The 16,917-nt window shown below is 33.3% G+C and overlaps 2 protein-coding genes across 2 annotated transcripts; both read right to left on the bottom strand.

Annotated features, from left to right (window-relative positions):
- Positions 1–580: 580 nt before the first annotated feature.
- Positions 581–1,540, bottom strand: LOC107015577 (HMG-Y-related protein A). The gene is made up of 2 exons (XM_015215891.2): positions 1,382–1,540; positions 581–1,301 (listed from the first exon to the last, which is right to left on the bottom strand). Exons 1-2 carry the CDS (start codon positions 1,424–1,426, stop codon positions 807–809), a joined length of 540 nt encoding a protein of 179 aa, XP_015071377.1. The 5' UTR covers positions 1,427–1,540; the 3' UTR covers positions 581–806.
- Positions 1,541–3,312: 1,772 nt separating this feature from the next.
- Positions 3,313–7,396, bottom strand: LOC107015749 (putative receptor-like protein kinase At4g00960). Its single transcript, XM_015216147.2, has 6 exons — positions 7,207–7,396; positions 6,966–7,102; positions 6,421–6,631; positions 4,964–5,198; positions 4,680–4,830; positions 3,313–3,911 (listed from the first exon to the last, which is right to left on the bottom strand). Exons 1-6 carry the CDS (start codon positions 7,268–7,270, stop codon positions 3,510–3,512), a joined length of 1,200 nt encoding a protein of 399 aa, XP_015071633.1. The 5' UTR covers positions 7,271–7,396; the 3' UTR covers positions 3,313–3,509.
- Positions 7,397–16,917: the final 9,521 nt, after the last annotated feature.

Here is a 16,917-nt window from a genome sequence, read left to right as displayed (position 1 = left end):
AATTTATTCAGTATTATATTATACGCTCTATCAAATGATTCAATATCAGACATTAACTAAATACAACACACATATTCGGTCTCCGTATTGAAGGATAGAGAATATTTTCATTTATCCTACATATATAAAATAAAAAGAGAGAGTACTCTCTAATTTCAAAAAAAAAATGGCCTACTTTATTTTAATACGAAATTTAAGGGGAAAAAATTGAACCTTGTAATTTTAACTTTAAAGTACTAAATTATTTTTTAATCTTATAATCATAAACGTGTTACATGAATGGTCGAAATTAATATATTATAAAAAAAAGAGTTTTTTAAAAAAAAAACTAAACAAAAAAAGTATGTAATTATTTTTAAATAAAGAGTATCTTTTATTTCCATTTTATTTATTTATTGACCTTTCTTTATATTTCTTTACCAATGAGAATTCCCACTTTTTAATAAAGAAAACATATAAAAAGCCTTTGGACAGCTTTCCTTTTTTAAACTATTAGCCAATACAATTTAAAAAAAAAGCAAAAAGTAACACAAAGTGAAATTTAAAATAAATTTTAAAAAAGGAATATAAAACAGAATAATAATACTAAACTTTTTTTTTATAAATAAAAAGCCCTCAATTTGGATTTACATTGGCCCAATTACATCATAAAAATCACTCACAAGTCACACAATTCTTCCTACAAATTGTAATTAAAACAAAACTACAGGGACTAAACATGAAATTTAAAACAGATAAAAAAGTGAAAAACAAGAAGTTAGCATATTTTGCCATACAAGTCCCTAAACGAATTCGTCTTTCTTCAATTAAGCCCCTACAGTTGCAGCTACCGGAGTTTTCACCTTCGGCGGCCTTCCTCTTCCTCTCGGAGCACCAATTGGCTTCACCACCGGCGTATCCTCCGTCATCGGATATTTCCTTGGCCTTCCACGTTTCTTCCCACTTCCACCAGAACTACCCTCACTCGTCTTCTTCATAGGTACCGTTATCGGCGCGTACGGATCCCGCTCCTTCGGTGGCCTTCCACGTGGTCTAGGATACCCATCCGGTACCGGAACTGAACTCTTCGGCTTCGGCGGACGGCCTCTACCACGGCGCGGCGGCGCGTTTGGATTTGGCTTCATGTAGTTGTTCTTCAACATAACTAATTGCCCAGCTTGCTTCATTTGATTCAAATGATGTGCAAGGAGTGTACCATGCGCTGGTGGTAGTGTACCATGAGTCGCTTCAATTTGCTTCCATATAGCTGATTTATTCGACCCTTCTTCTTCATTCAACGCATCTATAGCTTCCATAATCATCTACAAAACAAAAATTACCAAAATTGTTAAAAAAAAATAAAAAAATTACCAAAACTAGCAAAAAAAAAATTGTGACTAACATCAGGATAACTAGGCAAAGTTGGATTATGTTCTTCAGTAGCCATTTTTGTTACAGAGAAAAACAAAAATCTGTGAAAAAAATGGGAGAGGAAGAAGAGAATTTAAATGGATGAAATCAACAATGGCAGAATGATCGTACAGTTGGGAATTCATTTCAGATATATAAATGGACGGTTCAGATTTAATTTGAGATGAAAGGAAAATAATTTCACGCGGATTGATGACATGGCTGTGTTTGTCGTTATACATATAAATTATACTATTATTTCACAACTTAATAATATGCACTATTCCATATATTAGTCAGACTTTAATAAAAGTATCGATCATCGAATTAAAAAAAAGAAAGGTTCATGTAAATATAGTATTTGAAATTACTAGAGGTCTTTTCTAAAATTTCAAGTCGAGAATTCTTGTAATTTTGTAAGTTTTTTAAGCTTATGAATTTACGATTTTCTTTGTCTTTAATTACTTGTTCACTTTTAAATTGTCACATTTATAAAGAAAATAATAATCGACAAGGTGAGTTTATCATTTTACTACTATTAATTACGATTTATGAGTTTGATGAATTAAGAACTTAAGATTTTAAAAAAGTTTTACACTTTTTTAAAGTAATTAATTGAGGATATAATAGGTAAAAAGAATTGTCCTTTTTGATTTGACAAAATGAACAAGTAATTAGCGATAACTGAAAATTAAAAAGTACATAAGTAATTAGGGACGAGAGAGTATATTTTATTTATATGATATGTTTTAGTTTTAGTTTATTAAAGAGTAATAAATCTTTTATATTTAGAAATAAATAAATTGAAATTACTTATCTTTAATGACATAATTTTTATGAATAATTAATAGTAATTCTTATCTATATTAAGAGAACAATTATAATATTGTTTCTTAATCTAAAGAGAAAATGGTGAGGGAACATGATATATTTGTGTCCTAACAGACAGGAGATTTTCAGTTACATGAGAATGCGGAAAGGTGGGGCCCACATATTTCGAAAATGAATTTTGGACGGCCCAAAAGTTTGGAAAAACCGGTCCCACTAAGAGTTTTGAATTTTGTACAACTAATATTTCACTAAAAAAATATATATTAATTTTTTAAGTAAATAATTTGCACAAACTTTTTTCAAATATTATGATCTAAAAATATGAAGGCATATTAATGTATTATTATCATATTCGTTAGGTAAAATGAATATATGCAAGTCCTTTTTTATAATGTTAGAAATATATGTGAATCAGTTATGATAAAATTAATTATGACGGATTAGTTATTTCGATATTTTCTTAGTGAATGTTTGATTTTATTGTATTATGAATTGATAATTTTTAAAAATAAGTTTTTTGTTTACAAAAATATACTTTATAAGTGTAAAATATGTTAAAGTAACATAAAAAAGGTTCGACAGAGTATTTTTTGTCATTTTAACTATTTATTGTTCTGAAATGAGGTATCTCAAACTTCGTAACCATTGACCGATTTATAGTACTAAAATTTTTTCCCAAAATTATCTCCTTTTATATGGTCCACCAAGTGTATCCTAAGTATCTCCTTCAATCCATCTAGGTTTTGTTTGGCAAAATTACTCATATTTATAGTCAAGATTATTCCATCTTTGATATGGTATACAACAGTCATTGGAACCAAAACATGACATCTTTTCGTAAAGATATAATATATAAATATGTCTTTTAATTTGGTCTGAATGCTCTTCAATTTTGCGTATATACAATTAGACACTTAAAGTTGTATAAAATTGAACAAGTAGACACACGTCTGACGTGACAATATTCATCCTACATGGTATCCTATGTATATTATGCCACGTAAAATATATGTCTATTTGTTCAATTCTATACAAGTTAAAATGTCTACTTGTGCACACACAATGTTGGAGGATATAAATGTAAAACGGGGCTAAATTAAAAGACGCATTTATGTATTATGCCAGGTAGTTTTATTTCCTGAGAGTAACTACATACACTTCTTTTACATGTTAACTGTCACTAAGATTCATCATTACTCATTGATACTCAATTTGTAACCAATTTACATGCTACAAAAATTGAATGTATACACAAAAAGAATAAGAAAATATCTTCAACAACGCCGCGCCTAATCTCTCACAGGACGTTTACCATGAGGGTCCGATCTCCGTCTTGTAGGTGTGGATGAACTTGCAGTTGCAGTAACAGTGTTACTACTAGACGATGAGCTGAATGTAGAAGGATTGGATGCACCCGAGGTTCCAGCTGTGTGTGACGTACCACCACCTGGTCTGTGAGATCTAATTCTTGAACCGGGATATCCAGGTCTAGTTGGTTCTCTATCAAGAGATCCAGGATTCTTCGATAGCATCACCACAACCTGTTGCATGGTTGGACGTAGTGGTGGATCCGATTGAATGCATAATAAGCCAATCTGTATGTACATTGCTATCTCATCGGGGATAGCCGATTGTGCCAGTGCAGGGTCCATAATCTCCCAGCTCCGACCCTTCTTGTACAGCCTGTACGCCTACAACCATAACAACATTTAATCATGATCACCATCTGGTACAAAGTTAGGCTAACCCCGCTCAAAGACACTTTTAACATGTTTTGATACTGTTGTTTCGGGCCAAGCATGCACGTTTTTACCCCTCATACCGTAAGACCATCCCAACACCTTATATATAGCTATTTTTCTACTTCAACTACCAATAGGAGACTTTGTTTGCAGCTCCACAAATGTTCTCTCAAATTACGATTCACTCGAGAACAACACACTCCCCGGACCTAGTACCGTGTGGTCAATCACCAGGACTGATAGTGTTTTTCCTTTGTGCATTTACAATGCCTTCATCTCCATACTACCCGTCAAATAATTGGCTCTACTATCTGCTTATAGGCTAAGTCGGCCTAAAATATACCTTTACATGGTGTGATACTATCCACTTAGGGTCACAGCCACACAGTTTTCTATAAAAGGCCTCACACCGTTAAGAGTATCCCCATACCTTATATGTAAAGTCCTTCTCCCTCCACCTACCGATTTGATTATGTTTTGCACCATAACATAGACAAAAGTAGTTCGATCTTACTTTTCAAGTAGTTAAAAAGTTCTACCATTTGGCTATATTGTTTTTTCTGTTACATGTTTATAGGAAGCTCAAATTGATTCCGAGGACTATCCTATTATACTCAACAGGAACGAAGGCATTCACCAGTGCTTATTCTTCTTCTTGTAATCCGGGAATTTCAAGGAATATCAAGACTGAAGAGCGCAGAGAAATCAAGTTCTTACCCATTCAAGAAGGCTTCGAGAATCAGGATCTCTGTTAAAGGTTGAATTCTTCTGGCCACTTATGAGCTCCAGAATTACAACTCCGAAACTGAATACATCAGCCTTCACTGATAGATGTCCATACATAACGTACTCTGGCGCCATATAGCCACTGGCTTCCAAGTTAAATTATCAAAGAGATTCGTTAGCAATATCGAACGAGTGTACTTGTGCAATATATTTTTCCACGAAATTTCTACATAGTCGTCACTAAACACAGTTTATAGGGTTTGATAGAATCATACTTAGTACCAGCTACACGGGTGTTAACATGTGTTTTATCTTCAGGGTAGAGTCTAGCCATTCCAAAATCAGCAATCTTGGGCACCCATTTGTCATCAAGTAGGATGTTGCTAGCTTTTATGTCACGGTGGATAATGCAAGTATGTGATCCTTCATGAAGGTATAGCAACCCTCTAGCAATGCCAACAATTATGTCATGCCGTTGCTTCCAGCTGAGTGCATCTCTGTTAGCAGATTCTAATACAAAAATATACGAGTCAGTACTAGCTTCTAAAACTACTAAACATCTTTCTTCTTGCTCAAAACTCAGAAAGGTTGCAAAAGATTCATAAAGTCTGGTTTTACTAAGACCACTATGAGAAAAATTGCTTGCTTGAAAAATTATATTATATTCGGACTCGGAATAAAAATTGCTTCTGCAGATAAGTTTTACATGAGGAAGTTAAGGTCCTCAAATGTCGTCGAATGATGTTTCAGGGTTACAGAATTCTTGAGAAGTACAAGGAGTTTCAATATCTACAAATACTACTACAACATACCCAGTGTGATCTCACATGTGGTGTTTGGGGAGTGTATGATGTACCTTAGTGGGGAATGGGAGGCTGTTTCCAACAGAAGAAGTTTCAATAATGTACTGCGGCCGCCTAAGGTTGATGAAACTGGAATGAACACAATGGGTGGGGTACGAATCCTAGCAAAGGCAAAAAAACAAACTAAGTAATTTCTTTTCATCCGTCGAACCGTTGGTGAACAGATTTACATGATACATGTATTGAAAGGAGGATGCAAGTATTCCACGAAGTAGTAGAGGTGCACACATGCTGGCCCACACACCAAAGTTATCAAAAAAGAAGAAAGACAACAGAAAGAACAGCCACAAGTTTGTTGCTGGATGTCTCGAGAAAACATTAAACGTTATGTCCGTCACTGGAGTTCAACGAACATTTTAGCTTAAAGTTTATTAAGCAACTAAAACACACGAATACAGAACAATATGACGGTCTCTAGTGGTTTCACGGACTGACAAAGAGATCGTTTGAACTAGATTACTGAGAACATAACTGAAACAACAAATCTCTGGACCCAATGGACAAATGAAAATGCATATCCCAAGGCTATTTCCAGTATCTCACTCCTCAAAAGACTGACAGGATCATCCATCTGCAGCTCAATTTGTTTCAATCTTTGTATAGTGAAGACAAGGGCGGAGCCATAGGTGTCTACTAGTTCTGCAGATCCCGGTAACTTTGGCTCAAACCTATTGCATTAAAAAAATCATCTAATAGGTACGAATAATCTATCCAAAACTCAGTAAACAAACACAATTATGATCTAGAACACATAAACTAAGAATCCTGACTACGCGTCTCAATGAATGTCATTTCATTTCATTTTAAAAGCACATACAAAATCTAGTTGATCTAAGAAGATTAAAAAAACTAGTAGTAATTAAACTTACTGAAGAGGATTTTGTCAAGGCTCTCATTAGCAACATACTCATACACAAGCAACTTCTCTACTCCATGTACGCAGTACCCTAACAAATTCACCACATTTCTGTGTTGTACACGAGCCAACAACTTAGCTTCATTCTTGAATTCCTTCATCCCTTGCCTTGAACTATGTGAAAGCTTCTTCACAGCTATTTGCCTCCCATCACTTAATTTCCCCTATAAACAAGAAAAGACTCAATTTTTTCAAGAAAGTTTGAGTTTCACTTCATACCCAAATCACAAAAAGACTCCCTTTTTTTTTCAAGAATCACAAAAAGACTCAATTTTTGCAAGAAAGCTTGAGTTTTTGTTCATACCCAAATCACAGAAAGATTCATTTTCTTCAAGAATCACAAAAAGATTCAATTTTTTTCAACAAAAGCTTGATTTCTGTTAAACCCAAATCACAAAAAAGACTCAATCTTTTCAATAAAGCTTGAGTTTTTGTTAACACCCAAATCACAAAAAAGACTTAATTTTGTTGATTTTCAGTTTGTTTTTTATATTTTACCTTGAATACAGGCCCAAATCCACCTTCACCAAGCTTGTTATCTGGGTGAAAATCTTTGGTAGCAGAAACAAGAACTTCAAAAGGGAATTGCTTCTGTTCTTGTGCTGCAATTTTCTCTAAGTCCTCCTCATTTTTCCCTTTTTTTTTCCAATTCACAACACAAGAAAAAACAAAATCACCATTAGAACAAAAAAATATATATATCAAGATTAAGGGTACCCTCACAAGAATTTTTGCTTACCTTTATTGGAGATTGAGAAAAAGGGTTTCAAAAAGTTCTCAAGAATTTTTTTGGGTTTGGTCATAGCGTGTACATAAAAAATAATTAGTCCATTACAAAACTCAAGAGGACTTTGTACAAAGTATATACAAAAGAAATTTTTTACAAATTTTAAGGTTCTTTGTTACATTAAGGAACCGTGTTTATGTGGAAAATTCAAAGGAGGGGGTGAGGTGGGGTGGGGTGGGGATGGAGGGGGGTTGAGATATTCATATTTTTGTATGTATTTGCTGATGTCTGTATACATGTGAGTGTTGGTGCATTGCTTGAACAAGGATGAGAAATTCTTTGATCATAAATTATGGTTTATCCGTATCAATTTACGTGATATTTTTTAGATTTTAAGAATCTAACGAGTTTTTTTAACAGTTTAAAGCTCATGATGGAAGTAAGCTTTGAAGATTTTGATAACTTGTATGACTGTTATTTCTTACCGTGTAAATTCATTTGAAAATGTTATGAACTTTAAAAAGCTTTTTTAAATCTTTCATTATACGTTTGAATTTATTTAGACATACGATTTAAGTTATTCTCATAAACATTGAAATAAACAAATTATAATTCATAAACTAACAATCCAAATATCTTAAAATAACGCGGTGATAAATCATATCTTGAAATTTTTAAATATAAATAATTTGAGAGAAAAAGGACAGATATATTTCCGAATTATCGTAAATAGTATGCAGATACCCTCCGTCATATTTTTGGGACATTTGTTCCCCTGTCATCCAAAAACTAGAGTATGCCCTTCACTATAATGAAAAATTAAATAAGGACATGTGTCACAATCTTATTCATCTATCCGATGTCGGATCGATGGATAAGATTATGACACGTGTATGTCCGTTAGTATAAAGAGTATATATGCTCCAGTTTTTGGACAGTAGGGGTACCTACATCCCAAAAGTATGACGGATGGTATTTACATATCATTTATGATAGTTTAAAGGTTTTTCTATAATTCGATAAAGATTATGATATCTTTAATTATGATTATAAAATTCAGAACCATTCTCTATCTTCTTAAATTTAGTGCTAAATCTAAAATTAAATAAATAAATTGAAATAAAACGGTGTCTTATTTATTGATTACTCCGGAACTAATTTAACAAGTAACACTAGGACTGTTCAAAATCGAACTGAAATCGATAAGCCGAACCGATAAAAAAGTTATTGATTTATAGTATTGGGTTATTAGTTTAGTGGTTTTGATAACGATTTTGATTTTTTTTATCGGGTTATCGGTTCTTAACGGTTTAAAGTTTTTTCTTAACGGGTTAACCGATAACCCGATAGTAAATTAAATAATTATATTTATACCATTTTGTATATAAAGTCTTCGACTTAGATTTTGATTTCCTACTTTTATTTTTGGTTGTCTCAAATGCTTGATTATTCTACAATGTAAAAGTGTTTGCTTTTGAGCAAGATATGTAACTTGTGAACTTAAGTGCATGATTTATTTGATTTGTCACCTTGTTTCTAAGTGATTTTCAATGTTTTTTCATTTGTGTCAAATCTTAATGGTTAAACTGATAACCGAACCGATAACGATCAAAAACCAATAAACCAATAACCGATAAGCCAATATCTTAATGGTTCTATAACGATTTAGCATCTCTACAAATCGATAACCAATAGTCAATCCGATAAAATTAAAAACTGAACCGAACCTACTGATACACAGCCAGCCCTAAGTAACACAATGTATTAGTGTTATATATGTAGCCTAGCGGGCAGGAGTTTCACATGAAATTTTTTGCAAAATTTATGATTAATTTTGAGCACATTCTCTGTATTGAAATATTTGTAATTTCTTTCATCATAAACAAATTTAATGGATGTCCAAATGAACTATATATTTTTATGACCAAAATTCAAAACCATGAATTATGAAAGTCATTTTGGCAAATCATAAATAATTAATAATTAGCATGGACTTTATATATGAACACAGGGGAAAAATTAAAGGTGACGGTAACATTTCAACCACTATAGTATATATATATATAACATTAGACATTTTTTTAGAGCTGACTTTACATCCACAATGTAAATATTGGCATGCATGTTAGACGATTCCATTTGTTGAAAACTTCTCACTTTTTTTTTTCCTTCGATATTCGATATTCATGTTAAAATTCTACTGAATTCAAAACTCTAGTCGTCAGAATTGGATACAACAAAAAAATAATCTTTGAAATTGAGTCATCGTGTGTTATTAAGATTTTGAAAGTAAATTTTTTTTTTTATTCAATATTTAATATTTATATTAAAATTTCATTAAATCCGTAACTTTACTAGTCACAATTGGATACAACGAAAGAAAAAAAACCCTTGAAAATGAGTCACGGGTGTTATTGGGATTTTGGAAGTAAGAGTAAAAACATGTCAAGAGAAATCAATAAATATTACTTCCTCTATTTAATATTAATTTAATTTTTAATTTTTTAAATTAATTTAATGGTACAATTTTTAAGATTATTTTTAGAGTATTTTTTTAATTTTATTCTTTAGTTAATATTGAAATTAGTAATTAACTAATATTGAAATCCATGATATCTCACCGTGTTGCGTATAACGTGTCGATGGATCAATCGAATACTATATATTTAATTTATTCTACGAGTGAAATGATAAAATCGAGTAAAAATGGACCCTCAAAAGTACTTTAAATGTCTTATTATATGACTTCGTCTCACATCTAATTTTAAAAGAATCCTAATTGTTTTGCAAAATTCATTTTTATTTGTGGTTCTTTGCATTTTGATAATATAATATAGGTTGCTTGATGTCATTTTCACTTATTAGGTGAGAAAAGTATTTTTTGATCGATAAATTTTAGATAAAAATAATAAAGTTTAGAACGATAAAATTTGATTCAACATCTTTTATATCATACTTAAATATATTTGTTATAATGCTTGAAAGTGAAACAAAAAGAAAATTATAAATTATTATGTTTATTAACACTCATAATTAACTCATGTACATTACTTATTTCAAGTTAGTTAGTTAGTTGTATTTCCATTTTATAGTTGGTATTGTAATAGTTAGTTACATAACAAACTAGTTAGTTAGTTAGTTATTTTCTTTCCACTAGTTTGATCCATCTAGTCACATGTATATATACACTTCATGAGTGATGAATGAAGGTAATCAAACACTTCACAATTCAATCACAAAGCCTTGCATTGCAGTCTTTATTTTCCAGTTTCGTTTGGGGAAGTTTGAAGCTTCATCAATGGCTGCTCATGCTACACTTTGAAGATCTTAACATGGTATCAGAGCACACGGTTAATTGCTCTTGTCTTCTTCTTTTGGTTACTCGTTTTGATTGATTCTCAATTGATAACAAAGTTGGAAGTTACTGTGTTTGTTACACTTTCTGTTTTTCTGAAAGTTCATCTGCGATCTGTTTCTTTTCTTTATCGAGTAGTCCATAATAGTCATTGTTGTAATGGCCATCGAAACTACTACATCCACATCTGCATCTGAGGGATCTGTCATATCTGGAAGTGATGCCAATGGTGTTCTGTATGTGCATCCTTCAGATAATCCAGGAATGATGCTTGTCCCTGTTCAGTTTGATGGAACAGGATATAGGACTTGGAGAAGAGGTGTTATGAGGGCATTGTCAGTGAAAAACAAGTTAGGGTTCATTGATGGAAGTTGTGAGAAACCAAGCAGCACCAATTCACCTCTGTTACGTCAATGGCAGAGGTGTGATGATATGGTGACATCTTGGATTCTGAACTCTTTAATCAAAGAAGTTTCAGACAGTGTGGAGTATGTAAGCAATTCTGCTGAGTTGTGGAAGGAGTTGGAAGACAGGTATGACCAAACCAATGGAGCAAAGTTGTATCAAATTCAAAAGGAGATCAATGATCTCACACAAGGAGTTTTGGACATTACTGTATATTACACAAGGATGAAGAAGTTATGGGAAGAATTGAATACTTTGAATGTGAAGAATCACTGCAGTTGTGTCTGTGTGTGTGGTGCAAAGGATAGTATATTCAAGGCTGAACAAGATAGGCGCCTGATTCATTTTCTTATGGGGTTAAATGAAGTGTACACAGTGATAAGAGGAAACATTCTCATGATGAATCCTCTTCCTTCTATGGGACAGGCTTTCTCATTGTTAATCCAAGAGGAAAAACAAAGAGAATTCAAACCTATTGGTAGAATGTCTACAGATTCTGTGTCTTTGAATGTTAAAGCTGTTGATAACAAAGGGCATGGAGGAAGACCTTTTAGAACAAATTTTCAAGGAAATAGCTATGGAAATAGCTATGGAAATTATGGTGATACTAACAGTAGTTCAGGAGGAAATCACTATCAAAGTAACAACACTAACAGGAATGTCATAGTGTGTGACTATTGTAAAAGGGCTGGACACATCAAGGATAAATGTTACAAGTTGCATGGGTATCCCCAAAACAATAACAACCAAAATAATAGATCAGGAAGTTACAATGGTGGCCAGAATTTTAGACAACAAGGCTCAAGCTACAAAGGAAGGAGAGTGGTAGCAAATGTACATGGTTCTGTTGGTGATGTGGTATCTGCAAATGGAGAAGAACAATCACAATCTCAAGGTGATGTGTTAAAGAGTGTTAACTTTACGAAGGAACAATATGGACAGATCATGAATCTGCTGCAACATTTCAAAAATGAGAATGTGGGAGAAGATACTGCTGTCAATAATACTTCTGGTGTGGCTGGATCAATGAACTTTGCAGGTATTGTGGTTTGCTCTTCCTCTATTGTTTTTGACAATCTATCATGCAAATGTTTTGAGTCAAGTGCTAACTTGTGGATCATTGACTCAGGAGCATCAAACCACATAACTTTTAGTAAGAATTCTCTAATCAATATCAAAACTTTGCCTACTCCTATACTAGTTTCTCTTCCAAATGGATACAAGGTCAAAGTAACAGAGTTTGGAGATGTACCAGTCACATCTAATATTACTTTACATCAAGTCTTATATGTGCCTTCTTTTAAGTACAATCTAGTTTCAGTCCATTCACTAACTAATACAATGAAATGCATAGTCATGTTCACTAATGCATTGTGTCTATTGCAGGCCCCTTTAGTGAAGAGGCCACAGGTTCTTGGTAATTGTAGAGATGGGCTTTACTTCTTATGCACAAAATGCTTGAAGACATCTGAAAGAGTCAATACATGCCAAATATGTTGTTGTTTTCCAAATAGTAGCCCTTTTTCTAGTTCCATTAGAGGTGAAACATGTAATTCTTTTCCTGCTAAATCCTATTCTCCTGATCAATACAAAGTGTTAGCTTCTAATTCTGTTCCTTTTAATTCTTTTAGTCATGTTATGGCTGATCACAACTCTGGAGATAATGTAGACTTGTTGTGGCACAATAGACTTGGCCATGTACCTTTTGTTAAGATGAAAAATATCATTGGATTACCAGTCAATTTTTCTTCCAAACAACCTTTCTGCTGCAATATTTGTCCAATGTCAAGACAACAAAGGCTACCTTTTAGTCATAGCACAAGCCAAACCAAATCTATTTTTGAACTGCTACATATTGATTTATGGGGACCCTATCATGTATCCACTTATGACAACTACAAGTATTTCATTACTTTGGTAGATGATTATAGCAGATCAACTTGGACACACCTCTTAAGTACTAAGAGCAATGCTCTACAAGTTTTGAAAAATTTTATAGTCATGATAGAGAATCAGTTTAATACCACACTTAAAAACATTAGAACAGATAATGGGCTAGAGTTTAATAATAATGAAACACATCAGTTTCTTTTATCCAAAGGAATAGTTCATCAGAAAACTTGTCCATATACCCCCCAACAAAATAGTGTAGTGGAGAGAAAACATAAGTATTTGTTGGAAACAGCTAGAGCCCTTTTGTTTCAATCTAAACTACCTATAAGATACTGGGGAGAGTGTGTTCTAACAGCTACACATATCATTAACAGACTACCATCGAGTTATTTGAGAAATAAGTGTCCATATGAGGTATTATACAATAAGAAACCAAACTATAGTCAGCTTAGATCTTTTGGTTGTCTTTGTTACCCTACTGTGCCAAAGGTACTTAGAGATAAGTTTGAACCAAGGACTACTCCACATGTTTTCTTAGGATATGTTTTTGGAACTAAAGGCTATAAGGTAATGAATCTAGCTACAAAGAAGTTACATATCTCCAGGGATGTAATTTTCCATGAACATGTCTTTCCTTTTACTTTGTCAACTGAAAGTTTTTCTTTCCCTTCTGTTTTGAAGTCCTTCTCTTCTCCTGATTATACTGTTTCAGATTCATACAAGAATTGTGTAAGTGATTATGACAATGTGACTGATACAACTCCTTCTCATCTACCTACTCACATTACTCAAAATCCTGATATACCTTCCACTAGTCCTATTACTTCTTCAACATCTTCTCAATACAATACTTCCACAATAGTACAAAGAAGATCACACAGGGAAAACAAAATACCATCACATTTGAAAGACTATGTTGTCAATATTCCAAAATTGAAATCATTCAGTTCTAACACATCCAACACAACTCTCAATAACAATTTGTCACTTACTGCATTGTTTACTAAACACCATCATATATCTCCTGAAGTCATTGCATCTAATAGTCAGTCACTTGTTGAAAATATTTGTCATGATAGTGAGCCATCTTCATATGAGGAGGCATCACTAAATCCTGCATGGCAAAAGGCCATGACACAAGAATTTGAAGCATTGTATGCTAATGATACTTGGGACCTTGTTGCATTACCTCCAAACAAACAAGCAGTTGGATGTAGGTGGGTGTATAAGGTAAAGCACAAAGCAGATGGGAGCATAGAAAGATTCAAGGCACGACTAGTTGTGAAAGGGTATACACAGCAGGCTGGAATTGACTACACTGAGACTTATTCACCTGTGGTTAAGATGACCACAGTGAGAACTTTGATAGCATGTGCAGTAAAGAAAGGTTGGAACATGTTTCAACTTGATGTAAATAATGCATTCCTTCATGGAGATCTTCATGAAGAGGTTTATATGAAACTACCCCCAGGACTTCAAGTACCTAATTCAGGGCTGGTGTGTAAATTGAAGAAGTCCCTTTATGGTCTTAAACAAGCAAGTAGACAGTGGTACTCTAAGCTAACTGAAGCATTGTCATCCAGAGGATACTCACATTCACAATTTGATCACTCCTTATTTTACAGAAAGGAAGGTTCCTTGGCTGTGTTTGTTGCAGTGTATGTGGATGATGTTATTTTAACAGGCACAGACACAACTGAGATTGCACATTTGAAGGCATATCTGGATAACACTTTTAAAATCAAAGATCTTGGAAGGCTTCACTATTTTCTAGGCTTGGAGATTCTTGATACAGCAGATGGGGTACTTATTTCTCAGAGGAAGTTTGTTTTAGACTTGCTAAAAGAGTATGATTGTTTCAATTATACACCTTTGTCCTCTCCTTTAGATCCTACTGTTAAATTGAAAGCCAAGGAAGGAACCCCTTTGTCTGATCCTACTTTCTATAGAAAGTTGATAGGCAAGCTGAACTTCTTAACTAATACGAGATTAGACATAGCTTTTAGTGTTCAACACTTAAGCCAGTTCATGCAGGATCCACGAGCTCCACATTTACAAGCAGCCTATCATCTGCTTAGATATCTCAAACAGGATACTACCTTAGGAGTTCAGTTGTCCAAGGATCCTGACTGCACAGTCCAAGCTTTTTGTGATTCAGATTGGGCATCATGTCCAGATTCGAGGAGGTCAGTCAGTGGCTATTTAGTACTACTTGGGAACAGCCCTATTAGTTGGAAGTCTAAGAAACAAGAGACAGTCTCCTTGTCATCAGCAGAAGCAGAGTATAGATCACTCAGAAAAGTTGTAGGAGAACTAACTTGGATCCATAGATTGCTTACTGAGTTAACTGTCTCTATTTCCTCTCCTATTAGTGTTCATTGTGATAGTCAATCTGCCATCCATATTGCTCGCAATCCTGTGTTTCATGAGAGAACTAAACACATTGAGGTGGATTGTCACTTCGTACGAGATAAGCTTCAGGAGGGGTTAATTTCTTTGCATCATGTGTCGACTTCAAATCAGCTTGCAGACATTCTTACCAAGGCCCTCACTGGCATCAAACACTCAGCCATCTTACACAAGTTGGCTGTGAAATCATCACTTCCAACTTGAGGAGGGTTATTAACACTCATAATTAACTCATGTACATTACTTATTTCAAGTTAGTTAGTTAGTTGTATTTCCATTTTATAGTTGGTATTGTAATAGTTAGTTACATAACAAACTAGTTAGTTAGTTAGTTATTTTCTTTCCACTAGTTTGATCCATCTAGTCACATGTATATATACACTTCATGAGTGATGAATGAAGGTAATCAAACACTTCACAATTCAATCACAAAGCCTTGCATTGCAGTCTTTATTTTCCAGTTTCGTTTGGGGAAGTTTGAAGCTTCATCAATGGCTGCTCATGCTACACTTTGAAGATCTTAACAATAGTTAAATATGAAATTTATATAAAAAATTATCTTTTAATATGGTGAATTTTTTTTAGACACGTAAAGCCGAAAATTATCAGTATAGTGATTGGAATTCTTTCTGTCAACGAAAAAATATCTGTAAAAAATCAATTCAAGTTGGACAAGTAATCTCATGATCTCTTAACTCAACTATTTAATTTCAAACTCATATTAATCCAAACAATCTTTGAAATAAGGGAAAATGCACAAGTACCTCCTTAGCCTATATCCGAAATTTCAGAGACACACTTATACTATACTAAGGTCCTATTATCCCCTAAACTTATTTTATAAGTAATTTTCTACCCCTTTTCGGCCTACGTGGCACTAACTTGAAAAAAATGTCAATCAGCGTTGGACCCACAAGATAGTGTCACGTAGGCCGAAAAAGGGTAGAAAATTATTAATAAAATAAGTTCAGGAAGGTAATAGGACCTTAGTATAGTACAAGTGTGTCTCTGAAATTTCAGACATAGGTTGAGGGGTACTTGTTCATTATCCCTTGAAGTAATTATATATAGGTACTTTACTTAAAATCTGTCATTTTAATTCAACTTGCTCATACAAGATCGTTGGATTTAATTAATTAATGTCAAAATTGCTCTTCAACTTGTCAAATTCCTTTGCCTTTAAATATTACTAACATTTTATAATTCTGTTCTTTTTTAATCTGATTTTTTAGTATCTGATATTCATTTTAAATTTGATTGATTCACTTTTTATAAATGACAAAGTCTATTCTCATGACTCGAATACTTACCAACTCACAGTAATATTTGGTAGTAAAATTATTGAATTTTGAGATAATAAATAAATGAATAAACAACTCTTCCAGGAAGAAATGGGCAAAATATGGTTTAGTTAATATTTGTGCCTCTTCATCATTCTTGACCTCTATCCACCAAACAAGTCGTTATCGTACTTTCAGAATTGTTAAGAATATCCTTTTTATGTAGCCTTATCACTTTATTATTTAATTCACATTTTAAAATATTAGCTTCAAATTAGGTGCAAACAAACTGGCATGTTACATCAACTTCACTATCTATTCATTGTGAAAAAACTTAATTAACGAAAAAAAAGAAAAGAATCAATAAATAAAGAAGGGCTG

The sequence above is a fragment of the Solanum pennellii genome, chromosome 4 (assembly GCF_001406875.1).
Source record: "Solanum pennellii chromosome 4, SPENNV200".
Classification (NCBI taxonomy): Eukaryota; Viridiplantae; Streptophyta; class Magnoliopsida; order Solanales; family Solanaceae; genus Solanum; species Solanum pennellii.
Note: the sequence above shows the minus strand (reverse complement) of the source record. Positions and strands in the feature narration are given on the sequence as shown.

Coding starts and splice junctions, on each gene's coding strand:
- LOC107015577 (XM_015215891.2), bottom strand. CDS start 1,426: ATGGCTACTGAAGAACATAATCCAACTTTGCCTAGTTATCCTGAT. Junction 1,302..1,381: donor CTTTGCCTAGTTATCCTGAT/GTTAGTCACAAT, acceptor TTTGTTTTGTAG/ATGATTATGGAAGCTATAGA.
- LOC107015749 (XM_015216147.2), bottom strand. CDS start 7,270: ATGACCAAACCCAAAAAAATTCTTGAGAACTTTTTGAAACCCTTTTTC. Junction 6,632..6,965: donor GATTTGGGCCTGTATTCAAG/GTAAAATATAAA, acceptor TCTTGTTTATAG/GGGAAATTAAGTGATGGGAG. Junction 3,912..4,679: donor CTCGAAGCCTTCTTGAATGG/GTAAGAACTTGA, acceptor TTATGGTTGTAG/GCGTACAGGCTGTACAAGAA.